At 36.7% G+C, this 27,456-nt stretch overlaps 3 protein-coding genes across 3 annotated transcripts; 1 reads left to right on the top strand and 2 right to left on the bottom strand.

Annotated features, from left to right (window-relative positions):
• Positions 1-3,455: 3,455 nt before the first annotated feature.
• Positions 3,456-5,527, top strand: LOC126630828 (60S ribosomal protein L36-3-like). Its single transcript, XM_050301036.1, has 4 exons — positions 3,456-3,590; positions 3,690-3,794; positions 3,946-4,145; positions 5,274-5,527. The coding sequence occupies exons 2-4, from the start codon at positions 3,693-3,695 to the stop codon at positions 5,293-5,295; spliced, it is 324 nt and encodes a 107-aa protein (XP_050156993.1). The 5' UTR covers positions 3,456-3,590; positions 3,690-3,692; the 3' UTR covers positions 5,296-5,527.
• A 2,758-nt stretch (positions 5,528-8,285) lies between these two features.
• Positions 8,286-9,445, bottom strand: LOC126630221 (BAG family molecular chaperone regulator 5, mitochondrial-like). Its single transcript, XM_050300332.1, has 2 exons — positions 9,431-9,445; positions 8,286-8,837 (listed from the first exon to the last, which is right to left on the bottom strand). Exons 1-2 carry the CDS (start codon positions 9,443-9,445, stop codon positions 8,286-8,288), a joined length of 567 nt encoding a protein of 188 aa, XP_050156289.1.
• A 15,337-nt stretch (positions 9,446-24,782) lies between these two features.
• On the bottom strand, positions 24,783-27,111 carry LOC126630606 (uncharacterized). Its single transcript, XM_050300751.1, has 2 exons — positions 26,950-27,111; positions 24,783-25,742 (listed from the first exon to the last, which is right to left on the bottom strand). The coding sequence occupies exons 1-2, from the start codon at positions 27,020-27,022 to the stop codon at positions 25,090-25,092; spliced, it is 726 nt and encodes a 241-aa protein (XP_050156708.1). The 5' UTR covers positions 27,023-27,111; the 3' UTR covers positions 24,783-25,089.
• Between the last annotated feature and the right edge of the window lie 345 nt (positions 27,112-27,456).

Below are 27,456 nucleotides of genomic sequence, written 5' to 3'. Positions count from 1 at the left end.
TATAGGATGTATTATGTAATCAACTCCAAATAATTTTATTTTAATTTTTCCACCATATCTTGGTTGTAAAATTTATTTCTATAGCTAAAATATGGCTCACACCCTAACTCATGATAATCTTTATTCACGGGTCAGAGTGATGCAAAAGACAGAACCAAAGGTCTCGAGGAGATAGGGATATATTACCTGAGATTCACTCAACCAGGGGTAAACGGAGCTCACTCAACGTCGCTAATCGTGGATGCGCTTACACGACCAAGCCAAATGCTTGATTTTAGAAGGAGAAATCACTCTCTTCAAATGCACAAGGCAAATATAAATTTTCATTCATTCAAGTCTGCCATTCAAGGCTTTCTAGTACAATATTTATAAGCATTTACAAATTAATAGACCCCAAGTTTCCATGACACCCTTTCAACTCCTAAAATAACTTAACAAATTTCTAAGTAATTAAAATACAAAGCCTTTATTATTCCAAAACATATTAATGATTTCAAATTGTTTTCTCCAAGTCTTCCTCCCGCATCACGGAGCGTGACAGTAAATCCTTCTCCTATGCCAAAGCCTTTATATATATGCAACAAATCTCTCAGCTAACCTTCTGAATAGAAGTAATTGGAAATTCAGATTCTTTTTTCTTTTAATGAACGGAAAGAAATAGGATACTGTGATCAATGGTGTTAATTAAAATATTTGAGAAGCACAGAAGTACGTGTTAAAATGTATGACCCGCAAGGTTATCATTTTCATATACAAAAAAATAGAAAGGTTCCGATTCATTTTAAAGAAATGACATAAATAACAATCCATAGAATATGCATGACAAACTTCCAAAACTACTAATTTTCATGTTTTGAGCGCGTATCCTCATTTCTTTTAGATTCAATTTGATGGGAACATGCATGCTTTCGCATGATAATAAGCCATCAATTCTCAAGAAATTTTTAGCATTTTATCATTTTTATGTACACATTATTTATATTTGGAATAAGTTTTTTTCCTCTTTTTTTCGGGAATCAAGTCTTAACTAAGATGTTGGAAGAAACTAAAATTACATTGACCAATAGTACAAGTTATGGTTATGTCTGTTGGCTCTTACTGATCCCATTGGTCGGATGAAAAGAGCATCAATATCTCCTGAATCAGAGTTACGATCGGTCAAAACAAAAATATTGGGTTTCAATCTCTATCACCAACCATAGTGTGGCTACGACTTGAGAAACCAGAGGTGGTTGTGATAAATAAGGAGTGAATATTCTCGTAAATGAATATCCTAACAATCACGGGTAACACCTTTGGTTGACGATCATTTGCTTCTACTCATTCGTCTCTATACTGATTGTTGTCGTCGTTGTTGGTGTTGAAGATTGTTGCTATTGTCGGCGATTGAACTTCGTTGATGTTTGTCGGTTCTCGTCGCGAACCCTAATTTTTTTTGGGATTCTTCGTTTCATAGCTGTTTTTCAGCTGCGATTGTTCATCTTTTTGCATCAGGACGATGATATTGTTCATCTTCATATCTCACAAATTGGTGTCTGTGATCTTGATTCTTTGATAAAGTCTTGTCTGAAACCCTAGTTTTTGGGTATGGTAATGAACTAATGATCAAATTGTTGGGTGCATTAGCTTTCAAAAATTGAAACCCATGAATTCTCTTGGACCGAGTCACCAACATTTTCTGGGCTCAAAAGCAAAAGCCCAAAAGCCCAACAATTGGTTCAACCCGTAACGCAAAACCTAAGAGCAAGTCCACCGGGAACAAAATGTCCCAGCCCTCGGTCCAAAAAACAAACTGGCCCTCAGTCAATTTGCTCCAGCCCACAAAGTTGCCTGGCACCCAGCCCATGCCAGGCAACAGACCAGCCCAATTTTGACAGACCCAAGAGCTGGTCTATTTGGCTGGCGCGTGCAAGACAATTGCGCGTGGGCGCGAGTAGCCGACAAGGCTGCAGAGGGTTGTCAGCCCACTTGTGCTCCGGAGCCCATCAGCGATGTGGCATGCTCATAGCCGTTGGATTTCCAACGGTAAAAAAAAATTAAATTTTACTTTTAAACTGGACCGTCCGATCACAGATCAACGGTCCACGTTTTTTCCCCCAAAAATAAATAAAAAATTAAAAAAAGGGCCAACGGTAAGATTTATTACCGTTGGCCACGTGGCAGCTCCTTGGCTTTTGGATTTGAATATTTTTCAAATCCAACGGTCCAGATTAATTAACTATATTAAAATTTATTAAAAACTATAAAAAAAATACAGAAAAATTATTAAAAAATACAGAATTTAAAAAAAAAAATACAGAAATTTTTTTAAAATGTTATTTTTTTCTATAAATACCTAACCCTCATCTTCTACCTTTACACCACATTTCAATATTTTCTACACTTTCTATACTATCTACATTTCAATATTTTCTACACTTTAAGAGAAAAAAATGTCTTCGTGGAAGCTCATTGAAGATGTTACGTTGTGTGAATGTTGGGTTCACACTACTCATGACCCGATTACGAGTAATGAGATGGATAAGCGAGAAATGTGGAGTAAAATTACGAAAGCGTTTTGCGATGTACATGGAAAAGACGCCAGAACTAGTCAAGGTCTTCAAGGTCATTGGAAAAAACTCAACGCATCATTTACTTGTTGGAAAAACGCCATCTCTCATGCTTCCGGTAACCTCCTGCAACTGTTTATATACTCTTATTGAAGAAGACATTGTAATAAAAACTCAAGATTTGAAAACGATAAACAAGGATTCTGAGCTAAAAAGAAGGATTGAGCTTGGTGTGAGGATTGATGTAGGGATGTAGGGTTTATATGGACAAAAAAAAGAAAGGATGAGGTTCTGGACAATGTCACGTGGCACTATGTGATTGGTTGAAAATCTTATCGAAATCTTGGCTAAATTATTGTAAACCGGAAGTGACACATGACGTGTCGGGATTGGTCGAAAATATTATCGGAAATCCATCCACAAAATAGTACGTTCCGATAATGACACGTGACATGACGTGATTGATTGAAAATATTATCGAAATATTGGCTAAATTATTGTAAAACGGAAGTGACACGTGGCATGTTGGGATTGGTTGAAAATCTTAGCGGAAATCTATTCACAAAATAGTACGTTCAGATAATGACACGTGGCGTGACGAGATTGGTTAAAAATCCTATCCGAAATTAAAACTATTTTTTTTTTATTCTTTTAGAAAAAATTTAAAAATATTTTAAATGGGCTGGGTGCGAGCGCATTTTGTAGGAGTGGAGATCGTTTGTGCTAGCGCATTTTTTCACTGGGTGCCAGCGTATTTTTTTAGAGGTGGAGATGCATTGGCCTATTATTGTTCATTGGAGTCTGTTACAGTTCACTGAAGTGGATAAATGGACTGAGTGCTAGCCCAAAGTCCTTAGAGGTGGACTTGCTCAAAAATATGTGGGCCGGCGCCGTTTCCGAATCCACGTACGTGCTGAATAAAAAACAGCGAGACCACACAGTATTTAAACTACTGAGGGTTTTAGTTTCTGTAAGCACATTAGGGTCGCAGCGCCTTCTCTCCAGCACCAGCATCTAGGGTTTTTTCCGAGCAGCGCCAAGGTACCAATCCAGCTAAAATTTCCCTACCCTAATTACCATTCCTCCTTTAATCTGTTCGTATTCGAACAATTTTGTTGAATATTGCATCTGTTCTTGCAGGAAATGGCTCCCGCCGCCCCCAAGAGTGGGATCTTCGTCGGCCTCAACAAGGGCCACATCGTCACCAAGCGTGAATTGCCTCCTCGCCCATCTGACCGCAAGGGGGTAATTTCTCTTTCCATTTCTTAATTCCATCGATTGTTCATATGATTTCTGTGGAATTTTTTGTTTTGGGTTTTGGGGTTCTGGATTTAAGAGTTTTTTATTTGTGTGAATAATGTCCTGATTTGTGTGTTTTGGGGTTGTGGGGATGTAGAAAACTAGCAAGAGGGTGCACTTTGTGAGGAATTTGATCAGGGAAGTTGCGGGGTTTGCTCCCTATGAGAAGAGGATTACCGAGCTTTTGAAGGTCGGGAAGGACAAGCGTGCTCTTAAGGTGGCCAAGCGAAAGTTGGGTACCCACAAGAGGGCCAAGAAGAAGAGAGAGGAGATGTCCAACGTTCTCCGCAAGATGAGGTGAGATCATGGTCTAAAATATCCATAATATCCTGATATTTCCATCGAAATTTCCGTGTTTTTGGACTACCGATATTTCCGATATCATCGATATTTTAGACCTTGCTAAGTCACTCAGGTATCTTACCATGTAATGTATAAAGTGTAAAATATTGTACTAATTCATTATATATAAATGATTATGATGTGTTTAAACTTCTTTCATTAATTACTACATATTTTCTACAATCAACTTAGATCAGTTATATCTATCATGCAATGCATTTTCTTCCAATTTTTTGTGATAAACTAATAGATAATTGACTAAATAAACATCCTGCAAAGTTTCAATAAAAATTTCCAAGTTTTTTTTTACAATTTTCGTGATTTTTATTCAATTTTTATCGATATTGATAATATCCCGATATTTCCATCGAAATTTCCGTGTTTTTGGACTACCGATATTTCTGATATCATCGATATTTTATACCCGTGAGATATTCTTTGGTTTTCTCCGTTGTGGATTCGCGTGTACATTTCAATGTCTTGAACTAGTTCCATTTTTGTGAATATTGTTGCTTTGAAGCTGTTTGTTTCTTGTATTTGCATTTATACTTATGCATATGTTGTGCAAGTTTGCGGAAATATACGAAAACAGCGATGATTTGAGAATTTATAAGTTAAATTGGTATATATAAGTGTACCAAAGCTATGAAAACTGACTAGTTAGAATATTAATCATGGCATCTCTACAATTGCTTATGAAATTTGTTTGCAGTAAACGTAATCTTAAGTGTTCTTAAGATTGCCTCAAGCCCCATATGCTGACATTTATAGTAGTCTTCTCTATCGGTGGACGGTGATAGCTTGTTTATGCTTTCAACTTGATCTGTTATAGCTTGTTTGTGATATCATTTGTTGGCTTTTTAATTAGACTACTGGATTGTGTTGTGTCACTCAAAATGTCGTTGGTTGCAATATGATGCCTCTACTATACACTGTTGCCTAATTGTAGACTTCTTCCTGAAATTTGCTGATCTCTAAGTAAATAGTTTGTGCAATGCTCATGGTTTTTTATACCGTGTGTTGGTGAGGAATCATAATGTTCTACAATCTCTTAGCCTTATGTATGTTTTGTTATATGTGCAGGTCTGGTGGTGATAAGAAGTGAGCACTTGAAGGGTTGTCTTTATGAATGTAGTTCAGTATCTCTAGTAGTTTTGGACATGCATTTTATTAAGGGATTTTTTAGACATGGTATGAACTTTGTAATTTTGAATGTTTTGAGACGTTCGATATTTTCTGTGCATCGGATATTTACCCTTCAGTTCTCAAGGTATGTCATTCAAGTTTGTGATTGACTTAGATTTACTAATAGTTGACGTGGTATATTATGGATGAAAGTGTGGCAGCATTTCTCTTAGTGTAGGGAGAGCCGTGGTTACTAGTGATGGGCAAAAGTCTTGATGTGCCCTCTTTACTCGATAAATTGCTACAATACGTTATGCTTTGTGCAAACTTTTGTCTACAGGCACTAAAACTCGTTAGAAGTTTGATTTTTGCGGTCATCACTTGTTAGTATGTGCTTTTCCCTATAATCACTTGATGTGATTTCATGGAGAAATTTACCCCATCACGCGGAGACGGAGAAGCACCTCTGCTGCTGTTTCCTAAAATCGGTAGTAACTCAGCTTTACCCTCTTACACGTCTTTGTTAATTTTGGTCCATTGGGTTTCTTTTATTCATTCAAAACTCAAAATTGAGAGGGTTGAAAATTGAGAAGGTTGTGTGAGAAGTAAAAAAGGGTATTTGGATATAGTATGGTATTATTCTTGTACACATTTTTATCTCTAACACTTGTTAATTTTTGTTCCATTGATTCTTTTTAATCGATTTAACAGTTGAAATTAAGAGAAGGTGTGTGATGGCACTTCCGTCTAGAAATTACGTTCCTCTCAATATCAATGTTAGATGCATTATAATGTACACGCTTGGTAAATTATAGAAAAAGTGCGTTTAGCCTTCTGCTAGTTGGAGCGACCAAGTCGGTGAATGTTAGTTTTTTGTGCATTGATGAATGTGGACATCTTCCATCATTGTTATCAAATATGACAATTAGTAATAAGAAGGTTTTGGCGAGTGAGCATTCGTCACAAAGTTGGCCTCTCTAAATATATGTTTCTAGTCGATGCAAGCAAATTTGGTCACAGTCCACTTGATATCTTCAATAATAGGAATCAGATTCCACAGCGTCGCGCCCCGATTCAACACTGACTGAATAACCAACTTAGAGTCACCTTCAACCATAATCTTTGTATAGCCCTTTCTTTGAGCAAAAAGAAGGCCCTCTCTAAGAGCCTTAGCCTCCACTTCTAAAATAGTGGCACTGTCAAGATTTAAAGCTCCACTTTCAATAAGATACCCATTATGATTCCTTAAGACAAATTCCACCACCGCCTCGTCCCTAGCCAACGAACTGTCAAAATTTAGCTTAACATAACCCTGATATGAAGGATGCCATTTAATAATCATGGAAGTATCATCACTATTCCTTCTTAAAGCTTTACAATTGGCTCTATGATATCGTTCATGCATAGATATAGCTAATAATTTAGATCTCGCCAAGATGGGCATAACATTTCTAAACACGAAATTTGCCAGCAAAAAAGCAAACACAAGCTTAAATCACTAGGAACTTCCTTATCAACATGCTTTAAAAAATTTAGCCGGTCTACTACTGAGTTGAAGTTAGCATTAGTGAAATTGCCCGGTTTAATTAATTGAAAAAAGGTCCCAAATCGATTTAGCAACATCGCAATTAAAGAATAAATGCATTTGGTCCTCGTCTACGAATTACAAAAATGACATCTTATCACTATTAATGACAATATGACTTAATATTTTCCTAATTTGAAGTCTATCACGAATGAACAACCACGCACACATCTAAACTTTAAGAGGAATATTAAGTTTCCACATCTTATTAATTAACTTATACTTTGTAGATTGAGTCAGCGTCCCTTTCTGAATCCAATTAGCCGATTTAATAAAGAACTTACCATTTGTATTTGGACCCCAAACTAGCACATCTTTGAAATCCTGCAAAGAAATTGTAATAATAAATATTATACTTTTAATTTCATTACTAACTACTTGCGAAAGCTTTCTCTTATCCCCTTGTTGTTCTTCTATGGTGCTGTGTTAGAACACCTTTTATTGGTTTCGGCCAAACATTGAATCACTTCTATTTTGGAAGTTAATAATGGCTAAATTATAAAAATATATTTGGACAAATTCTTACTAAGTGCTTTTAGAACTAAAAAATATTTTTTCTAAAAGTTGCTTTAGTTATTTTTAAAATATTTTCAAACGAGTCCAAAAATACTTGGGAAGCACTTTAAATTTTAGAAGCACTTTTTTCGCTATCCACACATAAACTCTTTCCCTTTCTAGTACATTAACAAATAGGCTTTGAATGCGATTTTGAATTACAACTTGCTACTGATCTAGTGCTTCTATTCTTCCCAATATCGAAAGAGATTCCAAGTTCGAACTCCCTAGTTCTCGATAACGAAAGGATAGCAATAATGATAATCAACATCAAGTAGAAAAGAGATTTTGGCACTACAGCGACGGAGGCGTCTGTGGCCTGTGGGGCGCTCAATCATCGGATCACTCCAACATCTTTTCATCTATCTTCTCGCCAACCTAATTCGGAAGCTTGCAAACTTGAAGTTCTCGAGTCGCCACCATCGTCTCCCAATTGGTTTAAACTACTTTTAAAACCTCAAGTGCTTGTTTCGCTTTGCAAGCGCACCCACACTAACCAAAACTACAGATAAGTCATACAATCAAAAGAAATGATTTTCGAGACGACACGGGTAAAAAAGTCCTTTGTGCTACATGTTTATCGATAATAATATCAAGGGTAAATTACATAGTAGCCCATCAGGTTTGAGGTCTATTACAACTTCATACAACAACTTTAAAACATTTCACTTTCATACATCCAATACCATTTTATTTCAAAATAACACATCCGTTAGATTTTCCATCCATTAGTCTGTTAAATGCTGATGTGGCTGCCACGTGGCAATTTTTTTTAAAAAAAAAAAAAAAAAACCTAAATCTTCTAAATATTAAAATTAAAAAAAAAAAAACTAGAAAAACCCCATATACTGAGTGCAAAACCTCTCCATTTCTTCCCCTCCTTTGTCCCTGCACGCCTCCTCCTTCATCTCCGCAAGGACGTCGTCCCAGTTCCTCCCAAACCCACCGTCTCTGCCACCCCAGAAGCCATCCATGTCTTCCGATACGATTGCGTCCACGATCTTTTGCAGCCCCACGATCCGACGGCTCACCTTTCTCCTCGCTTCCCTCACCGCGGGGTCCGAGTCCAGCTTCAGCAGCAGCCGCATCAGGGACTCGTTCATCCTCAGCTTCTCGCGCTCGCTTGTCCTGACGGAATCAACAGTTTCTTGCCGTTGGATCAGGCGCTGGAACTCATCGGCCTCGGAGTGGACGGCTGCGATTGTTTTGAAGTGGGTGCAGATGAGGTGGGCCCGGTAGGCCGATTGAATTTTGATGGCTGCGGTGGATTGCGGTAAGTGAAGGGTGATGGGAATTGGGGCGTTCGAGGATTGGATGGGAATTTCGGTGGTGGCGGGAGGGGTTTGCAACTGCGAGAGGGTTTCATCATCTTTGGCTAAGCCCTGGTGAATTTAAGTGAGTGAAAAAGGGTTGGGGGTGTGTAGAGAGGGAAAGAGGGTGGGTGCGGAGGGAGGGAGGGAGGGAGGGAGGGAGGGTCGCGGGTGGGGTGGGGATGGGGGTGTTCTGGGTTTCTGGTTTTGGGGTGGGGGACGCAGGTGGGGTGGGGTGGGGGAGGGGTTATCATTTCTGGGTTGCAGGGAAGAAGATGAAGATGGGGGATATGGGTTTGGGGGTTGCGGGGAGAATAGAGGATTTTGGGAGTTGCAGAAGGGTGGGGGGAAGGAAGGGAGACAAAGGAAGGGTTTTTCTAGTTTTTTTTTAAATTTTTTTTAAATTTTAATATTTAGAAGATTTAGGTTTTTTTTTAAAAAAAATTAAAAAATTAATTTTTTGCCACGTGGCAGCCACATAAGCACAAATGTGGCATCCACATCAGCATTTAACAGACTAATGGATGGAAAATCTAACGGAGTTGTTATTTTGAAATAAAATGGTACTGGATGTATGAAAGTGAAATGTTTTAAAGTTGTTGTATGAGGTTGTAATAGACCTCAAACCTGAGGGGCTACTATGTAATTTACCCTAATATCAATACCATGCCAATTGTCATTTACGTTTTGTTGACTACAATAATATCAATGTATTGCTTTAATAAAGAACGCACATCCAATTCGTAGTAGACGGACTAATCTGGCAATTGTGATGTGTGACATCTTTTCATTTGTGGTTTGGTATCATTTTGTCAAATATGGGCTTAAAAGAAGGGGATGTGGCCATGACAACGTTTTCCATATTTTTTTCCAGTCTCCATCTTCCCTTTTGGGTCGGGCTTAAAACAACGATGTGGCATAATCATGTAAAAGGTCCGGGCCCTAGCAAAAAGGATCAAAACAAGCTAGCTAAAGACATGATAATATTTTGCACTCAGTTACAGTACAACAATATAGTGATATTCTTCTTTACTTACTAATAAAAGGTGTTAGGTTCGACTCATGTTGATGGAGAGTTCAAGACCAATTAAAATGACTGACTCATTGTGTGACTACCTCAATCCCTTAGTGTAAATACATTATTGTATGAAAAAAAAAGTCAGAAGAATATCTCTCCACTTGTAAAATGATGTGTTAGGTTCGATTTACTGTGATGGAAAGTTTGATAATTAATAATTATATCAGGCTTATTGTATGGTTCAACACAAATTTTTTGGTTACAAACCCTAATAATTGCAACACATAAAAAAGAAAAACAAACAAAACATGTCCAAATGTGGAGAAAAATATTTATTGTTGAGCTTCCTGGCTGTGTGTTATTTGCTCGTTGGGGGACTTAACCTAGCACCTTATGGCACGAGCTGACAACAACCATGCACTACCTGTGTTGAGTTCCCAAAGGTACTCCTCCCTTTCAAGAGGATTTGCGGTATGTCAAGTCCTGGTAAGGTTCTTTGTTTTGCATCGAATTAAACCACATACTCAATGAATGAAGGAAGACGTGTTGCAGTCCCAGAAAGTTGAAACACAATAAAAGAAAATTGAAGGGAGGGTCGTAGGCGTAGCAGGAACATGGATAGATGGGATGTATATTTGAGACGGTCCACGTTGTGACTTGACACATAGCGTTTTCTCCGCGCCCTTGGACCAACATTGGGTATAAGAACTCCCCTTTTTGCTTTTACTTGTATTACAGTATTTTTGTTGCATGTGATCTAATATTTTAGTGTATAGGTTATTGAGGTTTTTTTGTCTTGGACTTGAAACTTCCTCATTTTTTAAATTATAATAATAGTTTCGAACGTATATCAAAAGGCATCTTTGAGAGGAATACTAATTTTTTATTAAACTAACAAGTGCATATTGTCAAAAAACTATTTTAGGTACTTAGTTTAATTAACCTTTCATCTCCAATAACATTCTTTATTTCACAAACTTAAAATATTTTATTATTAACAATTCAAACTCAACCCCACTCATTTTCTAAAACAATTTTCTCTCTTTTTTCTTTTCTCCTTGATCAAGGGTGGACCCTTGAGTTTTATGTTTTTTAATATTTAGCAAGTGAATAGTTGCGCTCTAAATTTAAAGAGTGATTGTTAATTTTTCTATAATAGAGAGTCTTTAACAGCATTTCTTTGAGATAATTTTTTTGAATTTCTCTTTAAAATAGAATTTTGGTTATTTTGCAGCATTTCTTGGAGATGCTCTTATAATTTGTATTGCTTTCCAATCAAATAAACTAACACAATCAATTGCTACTCATTAGTTTAATTATCTTTTTTTAATAGAAAAGTTTTAACCGCCAGAGTAATTCACCACTTACAATTATTTTTGTTGTTTGTATATCATATAATAGGGTATAAATAAATGTAGTCTCTTAAGCAATTTTCAAATCGTAAAAATGGTCTTGTTTTTGATAAATTTTGGATGTGATCATGTTCGGGCAAAGATTTCTCTGGAGAAGGATCCTCGGACCTCAGCACAGCTTCCCAAGGGATTGGCACTTTGGATGTATAGTCGGGCTCTTGCTTGTTGATGTGCTACAAGAAGAGGACAAAGTTAGTTCTGAAAGGTGCCTTTGTGGGGTCTTAAGTGTAGGCCTTGAGCTCGCAATCAAAACTAACTAAGTGCTAGGCGTGCCACTGCTATCTCAGTATAGAAGATGTAGAACAAGAGTGTTTTTAGTCACTTACTTGCACCCCAAGTTACTCGAACTTCTTGTTATCAAAGGATTGTCGTGGATGGGTTAAGTCCACATTAAATTCTTTTTCTTGCCTTGTAAACAAGGACTTTTAGTTCATATTCTTGTATGTTCAAATGAAGGTAGTCCAGGCCCCTTTAAGCCGTTTGCTTGGTTCTTGATTGACTTTAATGATAACAAATCCATTAAACTAACCAGATCCATATGCAAATGGAGCTCTTAAAATAGGAAAACTGATGGAAATAACTTGAATACATACTGGAGAATGCATTAAGTAATAGATCTACAAATTTAGAAAGCAAACAAAGAGCCTCGGGCAAGATTTCACCTTGTCTGACAAGGTTGAACCTCTTGCAATCACTTATCTTTGAATTAACAGGGGTTTATATGCTAAAAAGGGATGGATGGTAAACAAGTTTACAAGGGAATCGATACTACGCCACTGAGGGAGATAGCAAAGCTTTAAACTGGACAAGAGATAGCTTGTCGCTAAAAGGGACTGAATCTGGATTGATTTCAGCTTTTGGATGCAAATCTGGCTTGAGAGCAGAGTTTGTATGTTTGTTTGTGTGATTGGTTGAGTGCCCTTGTCTCTGGGGCCTCTTCTTCCTTTTATAGGCAATTTAGCCCGACTATTGTAGCTTTGCTCTTGCCCGAAAGCACTTGGAGGGTAGTGAGTCATTAACTTTTTACTTGGAATGCCACTAGAAAGTATTATTTGGCTGGTAGTAGGTTAGTCTCCATCACTTGTCTTTTCAATGGTAAGCACGTGGCTTGTATTTGGCTGAGAAGGCTTCAATTTGCCTTTGGGCTTGGTGCTGGGCTTCGGGCAAGTTCCCTTTTAGTTGACATCCTTGGGCTTTCCTTCACTCAAATCCAATGTTCAAATATTAACCTAAACAGATCCTTTATTGTTTTGATTACAAATGATATTCTATAATAATTTACACTAAGTACAGGGTGAAGAGTTTGAACTTAGAAATGATATTCCACTTGCTCGATGGGACCCCACTTAATCCTGTAAATCATGTAATTATTCTAAGACGATTATATATATCAGCAGCATGCAATGTATGGGATGGCAATTGGCAAAGTAAATTATAATTTGGTATCTTTTTACTTACGTACCCCATTCCATTATATTATATGATACTCAGACGACAAAATTGTTAGGCAACGTTCGACAGCGAACTTTGCAAAAGGTTAAGCCTATACAAAATTCAATTTTATATATTATATACCTAGTTTATTATTTCCATTACCTTTTATTTTAATCAATAAGAATATAATCATCTATTAATTTAATTGTACCTCTAGTCTAGAGGAATTAAGTAAATCTTGATCCAATCTGATCATCAGCTAGACAACAACATATTCTATAGCAAAGCTAAAATGCACGCGTTATTTTCACATATTATGTATGAATTCTCCTGACATCTCATTTAGAGTGGCATCCACCCGACCGACCCGATCAAACCGAAGGATCCAAACTATATTGGTCGATTTAGTTTGATTTTGATCAAGAAAAAATCAAACAATTTAAAAATCGAACCGACTAGATTTACTTTTGGTTTAATTCGGTTTTGATATTTTTAAAATTGACTAAAACCAAATCAAAGCGACCATGTATCTTTTAATTATTTTTTTTTTTACACATGTCAACTTATTATAGGTTATTTAAAGGCTTTATTATACATATATTATAAATCTCAACATATATTATAGGAAATTGTCATTAGCACTCTAAAAATCTAATTCTACACTCCTCACAAGTGTATTTTTCTTTCTAATTATAGAAAATTTGGAGTGCAAAATAAACCATTCCCATATTCTAACTTGTAACGATTATTAACAATTAGGAGATTTATATACATGTATCTTATGCTTATGTGAGGTTGTAATAAATAAATTGTTTGCTAGCATTAGATTTTATTTAATTGAAATTTAATTAGTTATATTTAACATGATGAACTTTTTATGTTGAGAAAGGTTTAGTTAATCTTTCAATCCAATTATAATGCATGAGATGTCTGGAGGTTTAGAAGATAAAATTCTTGAAATGTTAAAACGTTTCTTTATTTATGTGTTGAATAGGATTAAACTCACCGAATCAAACTAAATCAAACTGATTAACAATAATTTGGTTTGGTTTAGTTGTTTCAATGGTGGTATTGCTCAAAATCGAACCAAACCAAACAATTAAATACTAGTTGCTTCGGTTATATTTTTGGTGTCAAACCTAATCAAATAGATCTCATTGATCAAACCTAAATTGTACTCTTGCCCTTGGTATGAACTGTCCAAAAAAAAAATCAAGAAATAAAAAAAAAAAAATTGCCCTAAATCATGATTCTTGTAAACACGGTTTTTTACAAACGACTAGTGTCAATGGATTAAATTGTTAGTTGTCAAAGAGAAAAGAGATCCGCCGGGACTATAAATTATTCAATTAACTGTCCCAGGTTGGGAATAATTTACTTTACCAAATGCATGCATCTGGTTGTGCTGACCTGAAATTAATAGTCAATTTACATATTGCATGGCTAAGTTCTTTGGAAATGTTGGGAAAATGACTTCGTAGGATGCTATTCTTACCTAAATAGAGACGCTGTGTTGTATAGGGGACCTTGGGAATTATATATCTCATTGACTATTGATAGCTAGACACAGGTAATCTTTAATGTTGTAAAGGGCTGCTCCTAATAACTACGCCAGGATTTATTTTATTCTTTTACAACCATAATGACATTAAATTTTAATTTCATAACATACGTACGTGTATATGAGTTGTTGATTGAGCATCCAATTATATGAGGATATTTATGGATATACGTACCCATATAATTGAAGAAAAAATGCATGTGGGAGAATGTGAGGTCTATATCCCAGAAGAGCTTGGAATCTTAGTCTCTTTCTTTGCTTCTGCACCTATTCATGTGGATTATATCCACATACACAGACATTTTTGTTATAACAAGGACATCATGCTAAAAGTGAAAGCTGCTGCCACTATCTCTTTGTGTGGAGAGAGAGAGAGAGAGAGAGAGAGAGAGAGAGAGAGAGAGAGAGAGAGCATGTCACTGATATATCACACAAACCCATGTGTCTGGCTCACAGTCACAGCAATATGAGGATCAATGAGAGGGAGTAGATTCTCTCCCCTCGAATCCTAGTCCCAATGGAGTAGGATTTTTTCTCCTATGTTTTTTCCCCTCCCCTTCCTTCTCCTCATATTTGAATGGTCACGGTTAAGCCACGTCAACATCTTATATTAATTTTTTATAGAAAGAGAAAGATAAAATAAAGAATGTGAGAGGAGTGGATGAAATAGGATAAAAAAAATGAGAGGAGAGAATCTTAGTCCCAATGAGAGAGTGAGTTAGAAATATTTGGCTTGGATTTCCGAGCCCCTGAAAATTCCTTCTACTGCTCTCTGTTGTTCGTACATGTGATGATGATGATGGTATCAGAAGAAGAAGCCCACATTTCAGTAAATATATATCTTCACTTTCGGGATCATTCAACTCGATTTCTGAATTTTACACTCACTCAATTCAGTTAACCGACCATGACCATATATGAGGCTTATTTTTCTGTTAGGGCGTTTTGAATATGCTTTATTCCTTCTTGGCAAGAGCAGCTAGCCTTGGTTCTTGCAAAAGCAAATCCAAACAACCTAGCAGCTACATAGATTCCTTTCTTCAACATGACTACTCTTCCAACTTGGAATATATGTAAATTTTGATTAATTTCTAGCTACCCACATAGTAATAACATTACTTTGTACGTCAAGTCCCTTCTTAGCAAAACCTCTCTCTGTCCATTGTAACAAAAACGGGATGATTGGGATCCCGTAAGAACCATGTAGTTACTGATAAAAATAGGGGGGAAACCCTGATACACACACACTCACAATGTTCCATATATATTGTATTACATGGTTTTAAAACTGTCTTATACGTATCTTGTGTTTCTTACAGTCAAATGAAAGTCTAGGGAAGTTACTCGACTATGGTGAAATGGAAATTTTTATGGATTTGAGGTCTGGTGCAACTATAATATGATACATTACAAGCCTTGCAGTCTTTTCTGTAACCGATTTTGTACCAAAACAATATATAATATGACCGAATTTTGGTTGCTAGACATATTATCCTACTTTCGGCAAACATCTTGCCAAGTCCTTTAAGAAAAGTAACGCCCCGCCCCCGAAATACTTATTTTCGGGAAATAATTATGATGATAGGCCCAATTTAAACTCTTGTTTGATTTACTACCATTAATCACGATTCTTTTCTTCAATTCCTTAATTCCTCACAAAACTATATCCATATTTTAATTATCAAAACATACGATTAAATTATCAATTAAATCCCCAAAATTATTCTATTAAAACAACTTCTCAACAAAAGATTAATTCTCGATTATTTAGGGCTGCATCTAACCTCGGTTAGACTGCCTACGTACCATTGAGCGGGATCAAGCCCTTCGTAGTTCACCACTTCATTTTCTAACTCATTTCGGAAAACATTCAAGTGACTAACAATCACTAACTAGGTTCAAACAAGGGAAATCACACCAAATGCATATCAAATATGGATTCAAACTATCGAAATTAGCTTAAAAAGACGGCATCGGCTCACTAACCATGCGCCGCCTCGGGTGGCGGTCGGGTCGGCCACCCCGACTCGCTGGAAAATTTCACTATTTCTAAAAATTCTCAAATTTTACAGAAATATAGAGAAAGTCAAGGGGAACAACTTTTATACCTGAACCGAAGTCCAATTCGACCGGGAAAATCCCCAATTCCACTCAAACTCACCAGAAACCCTAGAACTTGGGTGGTTCGATCCTTCGCCACTGGTGCTCTGCCGCCCCAACCAAGGCTTAGGACATGTACCTGGGTTCACTAGGAGTCCATTGATAGTGATGGTGGTCGGAATTACATTCAAATTTGGTGTATCGCCACCACGAAGCCGCCGCACCCAACTTGCAGGATTTCTTATTTTCAAAACTAATTTCACCTGATTTTTGGCTTGTAATAGGTAGAGGGAGGGTTGTGGAGTATTTCTTAGGAGGTTTCACGGCTTATTTTTTCGGAATTTGGCCGGAGAGACGTTGGAAACCATTGTTTCCGTTGGGTCGGGTCGCAGAAAGGAAATAGGATCTAGTGATTCGGTGCTCCTTCCTTCTCTCCCTTCCCTTCCTTTCTCCCTTCTCTCTTTGGGCACTCTCCTCCTCCCCCCCCCCCCCCACAGCCGCACATGTGGCTTAACAAATACTCCCTCCTCTCTCACGTTGCCATCTTGCAGCTTCCAGACTTCTCTTTTTTTTTTAACCTCTAATTTATTCGTTTCAACTCCGATTCACAAACAGTTTTCGCCCACGCTTTTGTAGGGTCGAGCTCTATCCAATTATATCAAGAAATACGTTAAAATATACGAGGATAAAATACGTCCTCGTAAAATTACATTTAGTCAACTAGGGACATTTTCTTCTTTTCCATTTATCGATAAATTTTTTGACGAAAATTATAATAAAGCCCAGAAACAAAATTCTAAAATTTCTCTAATCAAATTTTCATAACCATAAATCGATTTATTTTTTATTTTCTCCACATATTCATAATTATGAATATCTAATTCATATGTTTAAATTTTCATGGTATTACAATTTATTTCTTGAAAATTGCTGCTAATTGCAAGATTGTAGCATACTATGTGTTGCGAATTGCTCGATTCTGCTATACTTTGTGAATTAATTTTGTCTGTGAATTTCTTATACTTGCGCTTCACGGATTGTGATTTTTTTGTTTAAAATGGTTATTTCTACTCAATTGGCCCTAACTCATTCGCCAATTTCGTATCTAATTCCTAGCGTGGGCAATACTGTAACTGTCAAACTTGATGACTCTAAGTATGTGACTTGGAATTTCCAAATGGAGTTACTGCTTGATGGAAATGGCATTTTTGGGTCTCTTGATGGTTCCATTCCATGTCCTGATAAACCTGAGTTGGATTATGATGCTTATATTGTTTGGAAGATACATGATAAAGCATTAATGACACTCATTACTGCTACTTTGTCAACTGTTGCATTGTCTTGTGTTATTGGTTGCAAGAGTTCTAAAGAGATGTGGACTAGTCTTCGAGAGAGATTTGCAAATATGACTAGGACTAGTATAGTTTAGATGAAGATTGACCTTCAAAATATTAGATGAAGACTTGAATATATTGAATACAGGACAAGGTCACCGAGAGAACAATGTTTAAAGGACTGAGTAATCATGCAGTTTATCCCCTACATGTACTTAAACAACAAGAAGCCTTACCAGCAGCACTTCTTGGTCAAAATGTGTCTTTTACATTGTGGCATTGTAGAATAGGTCACCCTAATTATCAAATAGTTAAGATAGCACATAATAAGTCTTCATTTCGTTTTCATTGTAATTCAGAACCTCAATCTTATACTCCTTGCTTGGAAGGCAAATTCCCCAAACTTTCATTTCATTTACATGCTTCAAAATCTGTAATTTCATTTGAAGTCATACATTCAGATGTATGGGGGCCATCACTGTAATACCCTAGAAATATTTACAAATATATGATTATGTAGAAATTCTCACCGGAAAGTGAAATGACGAAAATGTCCCTCGTTGAATAAACGTAATTTTACGGGGATGTATTTTATCCTCATTTATTTTGTCAAGTTTCTTGACATATTTGGATAAAGTTTGATCCTACGAGTGCGTAGGCGAAAACCGTTTGCGAAACGGAGTTATAACGAATAAGTTATTAACGATCGAAGTCGAGGGCAAAATAGAGATTTTTCCCATTAATTTGGAAGGCTCCAGAAAATCTGGAGCAATGAGAGTGCCACGTGTGTGGCTAAGATGAAAAGGGAAGGAAAGAAAGGAGAGAGGGGGATTGGGGTTGCCCAATTAGAAAGGGGAGAAATGAAGGGAAATGAGGAAAAGAAAAGGAATGGAGATCAAACCCCTTTAAGGATCCGTGACCCGACTCGGTGCCATCTCTCAGCTCTGGTCACCGTTGACGATGGGGTTGGTATCAAAATGACCCTTACCTCAATGCCAATGGATCCCTCTCCCATTTTCATTTGAAAATTTGATAAATTTTGGGGGATTTCGAGATAAAATCGTACGGAGAGGCGCACGGGTTTGGCTTCGATTCATCATAACCTGAAGCTAATTTCGTCCATCACCACCACCCATTAGGGGTGGGTGCGGTACGGTTTGGTGCGGTTTCGATTGAAATCGCAACCGAAACCGAAACTTTTTATGGTGCGGTTCGGTGCGGTTTTGAAGGCAAAACCGAAATGAAACCAAACCGTTTGGTTCAGTGCAGTGCGGTTTCAAACGGTTTCGGTTCGGTTTTTGAGAAAAAAATGTACAATTTAAAATATATACCTATTTACGCATAAAACGGTTTTATTTTCCTCATATATTAATTAATGAACATGCAGCAAAAACAGCAACAACATTGCAGCAAAATTACAACAAAAAACTGCGGAAAAAAAAACTGCAGAAAAATTGCTAATTCCTGGTCTCTATCTGTGACTCTGCTAATTCCTGAGAAGTGGTCTCTATCTGTGACTCTGCTAATTCAATTACATAACTCAAGCCATGCTTCTGATGAACAAAAATCATATGAGAGTACCTCTATCGTGACTCTGGAATTTTGTTGCAAGTGTTTTTTATACAGTTGTTTGGCTTCATCAATGATCAGAGGCTTTTCTTCTAATAAATACCAAATTTGTTGAACTCCAATTATCATGATACATTCGTGGTTTTTGTTACATTTAGGCAAGCACACAAGGCATTGCCTAAAGAAATTAATAATTTAGAACTTAAATTGATACTTTAAGAGATGAAGATGAGTTTTGAGAGAGAGATGAAGATGAGTTTTGAGAGACAGAGAAAGATAGATGAATATGGTGACTTGAATAGTGTAGTTGAAGTTGAACTAATTAAAAGTTAAAACATAACATTCAAAATATATGGTGCGGTTTCGGTTTCGGTGCGGTGCGGTTTTGAAAACCCAAAACCGAAACCAAACCATTTTCTTTGTTGTGGTTCGATTTCGAAACCGCAACCGTTTCAAAACCGCAAAACCAAACCGTTCGGTGCGGTCCGATTCGATTCATGTTTAAGTTTCGGTTTTCAGTTCCAAATGCCCACCCTACCACCCATAGTCTTCTCTCAACCTTAGGAATAAAGCCCAAGCCTTGGTTGGGACGACTGGGCACCGGAGGTGGCAAATTGAGAACACCATTTTCTAAGGTTTCCGGCGGTTCGAGGCCAATTTGAGGGGTTTCCCGACCGAATTGGATTTCAGCTCAGGTATGAAAGTTGTTCCTCTCATTGAACTCTACAACCCTGTAAAATAAGGTAATTTTTAGAGTTCGTCGGAATTTGGGGTTTTCGTTCGCCTGAAACCACCGCGCACGGCGGCACTTGGCCAAAGGGCCGATGCTACATTTTAAAACTAATTTCGACATTCTGAATCCATATTTGTAATGCATTTGGTGTGATTCGTTTGTTTGAACCTAATTTGTGATTGTTAGTCACTTGAATGATTTTTGGAAATGAATTAGAAATTGAATTTGTGAACTACGAATGGCTTGATCCCTTCGTAGGGTACGTAGGCAGTCTAACGAGGTTAGATGCAGCCATAGTAAAATAACTGAGATTTAATCTTTTCTTGGAAATTGTCTAGGAAAAGGAATTTGGTGATTATCTTCCAAAATAAATTTTGGGCCTATCTTAGTATTTGCTTCCAAATAAAAATTTTCGGGTTGGTACAATCACCTTGTATGTCAATTGAAGGGTATATATATTATGTGTCTTTCATAGACAAACTAGGTATACATGGATTTTTCCAATAATCAATAAAGTTGTTGTGCTTGGTCACTTTGTTCAATTTCAATAATTTGTACTTAACTTTTTTGCTACTTAAGTTAAGGTTTTACAAAGTGATAGGGGTGGAAAGCATCATACACCAAAAATCTTGCCCTTATAACCCTGATCAGAATGGGTTAGCAGAGAGGAAAAACATGCATATTGTTTAAATTGCACTTGCTCTATTACATCAAGCTTCCTTACCACCTAAGTTTTGGTATCATGCATATGCAACTGCCACATATCTCATAAATAGGATGCCAACCTCCACATTACACATGAGATCTCCTTTTGAAACTTTGTATCAATCTTCTCCAAAACTTGATCACTTAAGAATTTTTGGCTGTGCTTGTTTCCCATTTCTGAAACCCTATAGAACAACCAAACTTGATCCCAAGATCACTATTTACATTTTTTTTGGGATATGCATCTCAATACAAGGGTTATATTTGTTACTCTGTCAAAGATACCAAATTAATTGTGCCAAGGCATGTAATATTTGATGAAAGTCAATTCCCTGGTTCAACTAAGCTACAACACATAGAGTCTAGTTCATCTTTGTCTCCAGTTGCATCATCTTCTGTGACTCATACCAATACATTTAACCACCCTTCTATAGTTCCAATTCCATTGCCAAGTGTCTTTGTACTTGCATCCACACCTATTACTCGTCATGTTACTCAGTCCCCTACTCTCAACCAAGGTGATCCTGTCTCCACTGCCATCTCTAGTTCAGACTCATATTCTTCTATGAGTTCAGACTCTTCTATGGGTTCAGCCTCATATTCTTACATGAGTTCAGACTTGAATCCATATACTACTATTTCTCAAGCTACTGAGTTACAACTTATGCCATTACATTCTTAGAACTTACATCCAATGTAGACCAGATCTAAATATGGGATTTCTAAGAAGAAGCAGGTTTTTCATGTTATAGTTCATTTTGATTCCATTAAAGAACCACAGTCTTATACTGCAGCTTCTAAGTCTCCATAGTGGAAACAGCTATGCATGAAGAAATGGATGCATTGGTTCATCAACTAACTTGGCATCTAGTCCTATTACCTCCACACAAAATTTAGTGGTTACAAGTGGATATACAAAGTCAAAAGACATCTAGATGGATCCATTGCTAGATATAAGGCCAGATTGGTGGCCAAAGGATTCTCTCAGGAGGCTGGATTGGATTATTATGAAACATTCAGTCCAGTGGTGAAACCAATCATTGTGAGACTCATACCTTCTTTAACAACAACTTAGGGTAGGAAACTAAAGCAATTTGAAGTCAAGAATGCGTTTTTACATGGGTTTTTTTTGAGGAAAAGGTATACATGTCCCAGCCTCAAGGTTTTGTTAACAAGATTCACCCAGAGTATGTTTGCAAATTAGACAGGTCACTTTATTGTCTCAAACAAGCTCCTAGAGCTTGGAATGAAAGGTTCACTACTTTCTTACTTTCATTGGGTTTTAAATATTCTTATGCTAATCTGTCATTGTTTGTCAACCATGATGGCAAAAACATAATTGTGTTTCTTTTGTATGTGGATGATATCATCTTTACTAGATATATTGCTACTTGTGTTCAGTCTATTATATCTCAGTTAACCACAAAATTTGACATGAAAGATTTGGGGATTTTACACTACTTTCTTGGCTTGCAAATTGATTATCATCTTAGGGGTTGTTTGTACATTAGTTAAAGTATGTCCAAGATTTGTACTTAAGACAGATATGATGCAGTGTAAACCTTGTATCACTCCATGTTATCCTAATCAGAAACTCTTGAGTTATGGAAGCCCTTGTTACTCGGATCCTACAAATTATAGGAGCATTGTAGGAGCCCTATAATACTTAACTTTTACAAGACCTGACATTGCTTATTTTGTGAATCAAGTGTGCCAATTTATGCATTCTCATCTGGAATCTCATTATGTTGCTATCAAGACGATTTTACAATATCTCATAGGTACTTTAGGATGTGGCATTTTTTTAGACCTGGCTCATTGGACTTAAAAGCATACACAGATGCTGATTGGGCTGGTGATCCCAATGATAGACACTCTACTACAGGTTTTGTTGTATTCTTAGGCTCTTATCCAGTTTCATGGAGCTCTAAGACACAACACACAGTTAGTCGATCCTCAACAAAGGCTGAATATAGGGCTATGGCAACCACCATTGTACAAATTGTTTGGCTTCAACAACTTCTGAAAGATCTACATATTGTCACTTCTTCTCCTCCATTGTTACATTGTGACAACATCTCAGCCATGACTTTAGCTACCAATATTGTCTTGCACTCTAAAGCCAAACACATTGAGGTGGACTGTCATTTTGTGAGAGAACGCGTTCAACAAGGTGTCATTTCTCTGCCATTTGCTGCTTCTGCAGACCAATGTGTAGACATTTTCACAAAAGGCTTTTCCCCTTTGTTTACAACGCATTGTTCCAATCTTATGCTTGGTTCTACTAAGACATAAGGTTGAGGGGGTTTGTTATCATATATGAGTTGTTAGGATTGTGACATGTGTCACTAGATTGTTATGAGTTGAATTAGTTATGCTGATATGTATTTATAGTGAAAATCACTTGAAATAATTCATCAACTAAAATGAGAAAAGTTTGTTACATAGTTTACTCTCTCTCTCTCCCCCTAGTTTCTTAAGCTTTTCATCTCCATAGCTAGTTTTGACACTTAGAAAGGTAGTTTGTAGTAGGAAGTAAGAGATGAGTTTTGTTTTTATTATAAAGTCTATAATCATTCCTCGCTAATTCTGTAATTCAATACTATTGAGCTTCTCTCTCAAACTTCATCTCCTTACTATCTTGATGTGGCATCAATTGTCATTTTTTCTCGCGCTTGATCTCTTCAATTCGGATTTCTACAAAACAATATAAGGTCGGTTCTTGAAATGCAGTTGGTTTTTTATTTTTTTTTTATTTTTTTTATTTTTTTATTTTTTTATTTTTTAAACATAGTGAATGTAGGTTTTGAATGGGCTGAATACTGTTTTACTTTCGGTTTGTATTAGTTGAGTAAGTACTAGTGCTGAACTTCCGGTTTGTAATAGTTGTATTAAAACTAAAAATTCTGGACTTGTTTTGTTGGGATAAAAAGGTGATCAAAGATTTATTAGCATAGAAGAGAGGATTATAGGTAACGGCGATCACGGACAGGGTGAAATTCCTCAAAGACTTTCTGGATCCGAAATAATGGATAATCGTTGCTTACCACCAGCTGTCACTCTTTTTAAAGAAGAGGAAAAGTTACTAGTTAACATAACGATCACCTGGTATAAGATTATAGGGAAATTAAGCCTAAATTATATAAAACTGAAGTTTAATACTTAATAAACCTTAATTAGGAACTGATAGTACCTTTACGAGGTAATTAAGCCTAAGTTATATAAAACTTCTAATTCCAAATAGTTTTCGTCCCAAACCTGATAGTGGCTTTTTACTATTTTTTATGATTGATATTTAAGTATTTGATCTTGATAATAAATTAATCAGCTTGGTGATTATAACTATTACTCTCATATATTGCAAATTAGACTGGTTAAAATTTTAATTAACAAAATTATTTTGAACAAGCTGTAATAGAATTCCAACCAATTTTCATCCTCTTGAATGAAAATTTTAATTAACAAAATTATTTTGAACAAGCTGATGTCAGTGATTTCATTTGAGATCTACCTATGTCCGTGAAGAGCCAAGTTAACATAATTTCAAGAGGTAAAAACAACTCCAACATATAATCTCTCAACTTTCATTTTGAGATCATCCAATGAATGTTAAAAATTTGAATGATTCGGAGTATGAAATATGTACGGTGAAAATACATTATTTGCATAAGTGTGATAAATGTTGAGAGTATCAATCTCACATCTGGGAAATAAAGAATCTTGCATGTGCTTACAAGTAATTGGACAACTCTCCATATTGCCAATTAGTTTTAGGAAGTTTTAACAAAACACTCATGGTACTGTTCACTTTTAACGAAAAACCACATTTATACATTTCTTTAATACTATTCACTGTACCTTTAAAAATGACTTTTCATTAAAATAGAAGTTTTTTTTGGACTTTTCGTTAGTTTTCCTTTAGTTTTATTGTGTAACCTCAATTTTTTCTTCTTCATGGTATTAAAGCGGATGTCCCACGTATGAAACCTAACAGTCACACGTGCTCAATGCTCTGTTTGTGTTGGTTTATGTGGCCAATTTTGACGAAGTAAAAGTTTCAATTGGCTTTAAATGTCACAAAAGTTTGAACATTGCTCATCTCTTCAAGAAAAAGTGTTGCAGAACGAATTTTGAAAATACCTAAAAACTAGTTTAAAGAAATGACATGATAACATTAGAATATGTACGACAAAGCATTGTACGAATATGTAAAGCCTTTACACTGGTAAAAAATCTCAGTTGAATACAAGTAAATTGGAAATGTAGTTTCTTACCTCTTTTATTGAAGGGAAAGAAATAGGATACTGCGACCAAATGGTGTTTGACACAAAAACTCGAAACCAGTGTCTCATAAATAAAAAAAAGGGGTACGTGCCACAAAGGCTCATTGCAATACATGAAATCCATACCATAATTCAGCCACAAAGAGCAAAACTCCCAAGACTCAGCATCACATGATCATAAATTCTTAAAAGCCGATTCATGAGTTGCTTTCTGCGGGGTCAGTCTTGCTAACAAAGCCTTGTTATGACAATGATCAGCGTCGACAAAGTAAAAGTTTCCATTGGCCTTAAAAGTCACAAAAGGCCGATTAGTTTCTGCTGGCTTGATATCAGAAAACTTAATAGTCCTCGGGATGAATGTTGCAAGCCATGACATCATTTCCACCTCAAAACTGTCTGAACCAGGCTTCCACCTAAGCTTGTGGATGTATGGGGTCACGAACCAGTGAAGGGCGGCTGTGGTAGAAGCACTCAAGAATATCACTGAAGATGCCACCGCACCCTTCAGGATCACATTCATATCAGGAGATGTCATAAAGGTTATCACAGGGCCCAGAGATACAGAAAGGCAGCAGGTCGACAGCGAGAGAAGTTTCACTTTCTTGATGGTAGATGAGATTGGGCCATAATAAACGACCCCTGAGTCCTTTTCATCTTCCCCAACTTGACCACCCCTACGTGGTCCAATGCTGATTTTGCCATCATCTTCTCTTGTTGTGGCATGGGATGCCCATCTTTTCTGTGAAGCATTGATCTCGAAGCCAGAGTGGAAACTCAGTTTAGTGTTCAGACCAGCAGCCCATGCTGCAGACCTGCATGGCTGACAACCTGAAGAAAAACATTTTATCATCAACAATAGTGACAGATATAAGGAAGGGAAAAACAAAAGATGGAAGACGGAAATTTGGATAGCAAAAGATTAGAAAATGTGATGAACATGCAAAAGAATTAAAAGTGCGGGAGAGGGTGAGTGGGATTTTCAGGTGAGCACGCATTAAAGACAAAGCAAATTACTAAAACAATGACATCAGAATCTCATGGGTTGAACTCCATCCAGCTTCCAAGGATCACAGATGTTAACACTTTTCTAGCATATCAACTACAACGTCGCTATGCAAACGGCTAAGCATTAATTAATAGAACAGAGGGCTTCGACACTACTACATCACCTAACTCAAGGAACCTAGCTACGAGAATCTATGGGAGTATTTTAGCATCACACAGTAATACAAGTTTACAACAATCAGATCTTAATAAGATGTTGACCCATTTTTGTTTTCTATGGTGCCCTCTCTCCATGTTTTGAGAGAGAGCAGATGGATCCTATCCCCTACATACACATGAGCTTCACTTGAACGAGAAAAAGCAGATTAATAACTACGATCGATCATATAATTATCACGGAAGTCTTCATATAGACAATTATCAAGGACAAACCAAAAACTAAAGCCACCAGTTGATACAATAGTAGAAGAAGTTAAAATGGAAACTGAAGATTGGCGGTGGAGCAGCATCTACAGTCACCATACCCAAAACCGTGTTAGAACCTAGCAGTAACACACTCCAGCATAGTAATTAAGCTAGCAAGGCCTCATCTTTCGGCTTTTAAGACCGACAAAATGGTCCGATTTCTTGAAAACATGTCTACAACACGAAAAGTACCTTGATTTTGCAAACCATGGTTTCCAAGAAGAATAATAGCAGAAACCTCAATTGGGTGCCAACTAACACGTTTCACATCGATATTTTACACATGGAATTTTCCAAAACCAAAAGTGTGTAATTTTTTACCAAATTTTTATATAAATTTAGCAGAAGAAGATCCAGAAAATGGTCTCTGAAATCAGAAACAAATATGGGGTGCGATTCTTGTGAAGTGGTGAATTGGGTAGAGCATGAACTTTGGGTTCCTAGTATACTTCAATAATTTCGATTAAATTGGAAGAAAAAAAAATGAAATCGTGGGGGAGATCTTAAACCCTAAACCCCAAATAGGTCGAGAAATTTGAGAGAGTAGAGAGAGAGTGAGAGGAACCTGAGCGGAGGTTTGAGGGTGTGAGTTGTCTGGAGTGTGATCGCAGCAACTGAAAGAGAGCCGCCCTCGTCATTTTTGCTCCCACTTCTCTTCACTCTATTTCTAATCTACCAAGAAAAACCAATTTTCGCGGTTTAACATTTCCTCAAAGAAAATCTGGCCCCAAAAATCGGGAAATATTTTCTCTCTTTTTTTTTTCTTTTTTTTTTTCGAAAATGGCCCTTAGACTTTATTTTTCCGATATTTTGAAAAAAAAAAAATTTCAATCCATAACCATTTACCATTTGACAAGCTCGAAAATGGCCCTTAGACTTTATTTTTCTGATATTTTGAAAAGAAAAAAATTTCAATCCATAACCATTTACCATTTGACAAGCTTTTCTGCACGCGCTCAAAAGACATTTTTTTAATCATGGCGCTACGCGCGCCTTACACATTTTAGATGCATTTATATGCGAATATTGATTCATTATATAGAAATATAAAATAAAAGCAATTATCATCTCT

Source organism: Malus sylvestris, chromosome 7 (genome assembly GCF_916048215.2).
Source record: "Malus sylvestris chromosome 7, drMalSylv7.2, whole genome shotgun sequence".
Taxonomy (NCBI): domain Eukaryota; kingdom Viridiplantae; phylum Streptophyta; class Magnoliopsida; order Rosales; family Rosaceae; genus Malus; species Malus sylvestris.
The sequence above is the reverse complement of the archived record's forward strand: the minus strand, read 5'-3'. Positions and strand labels throughout refer to the sequence as shown.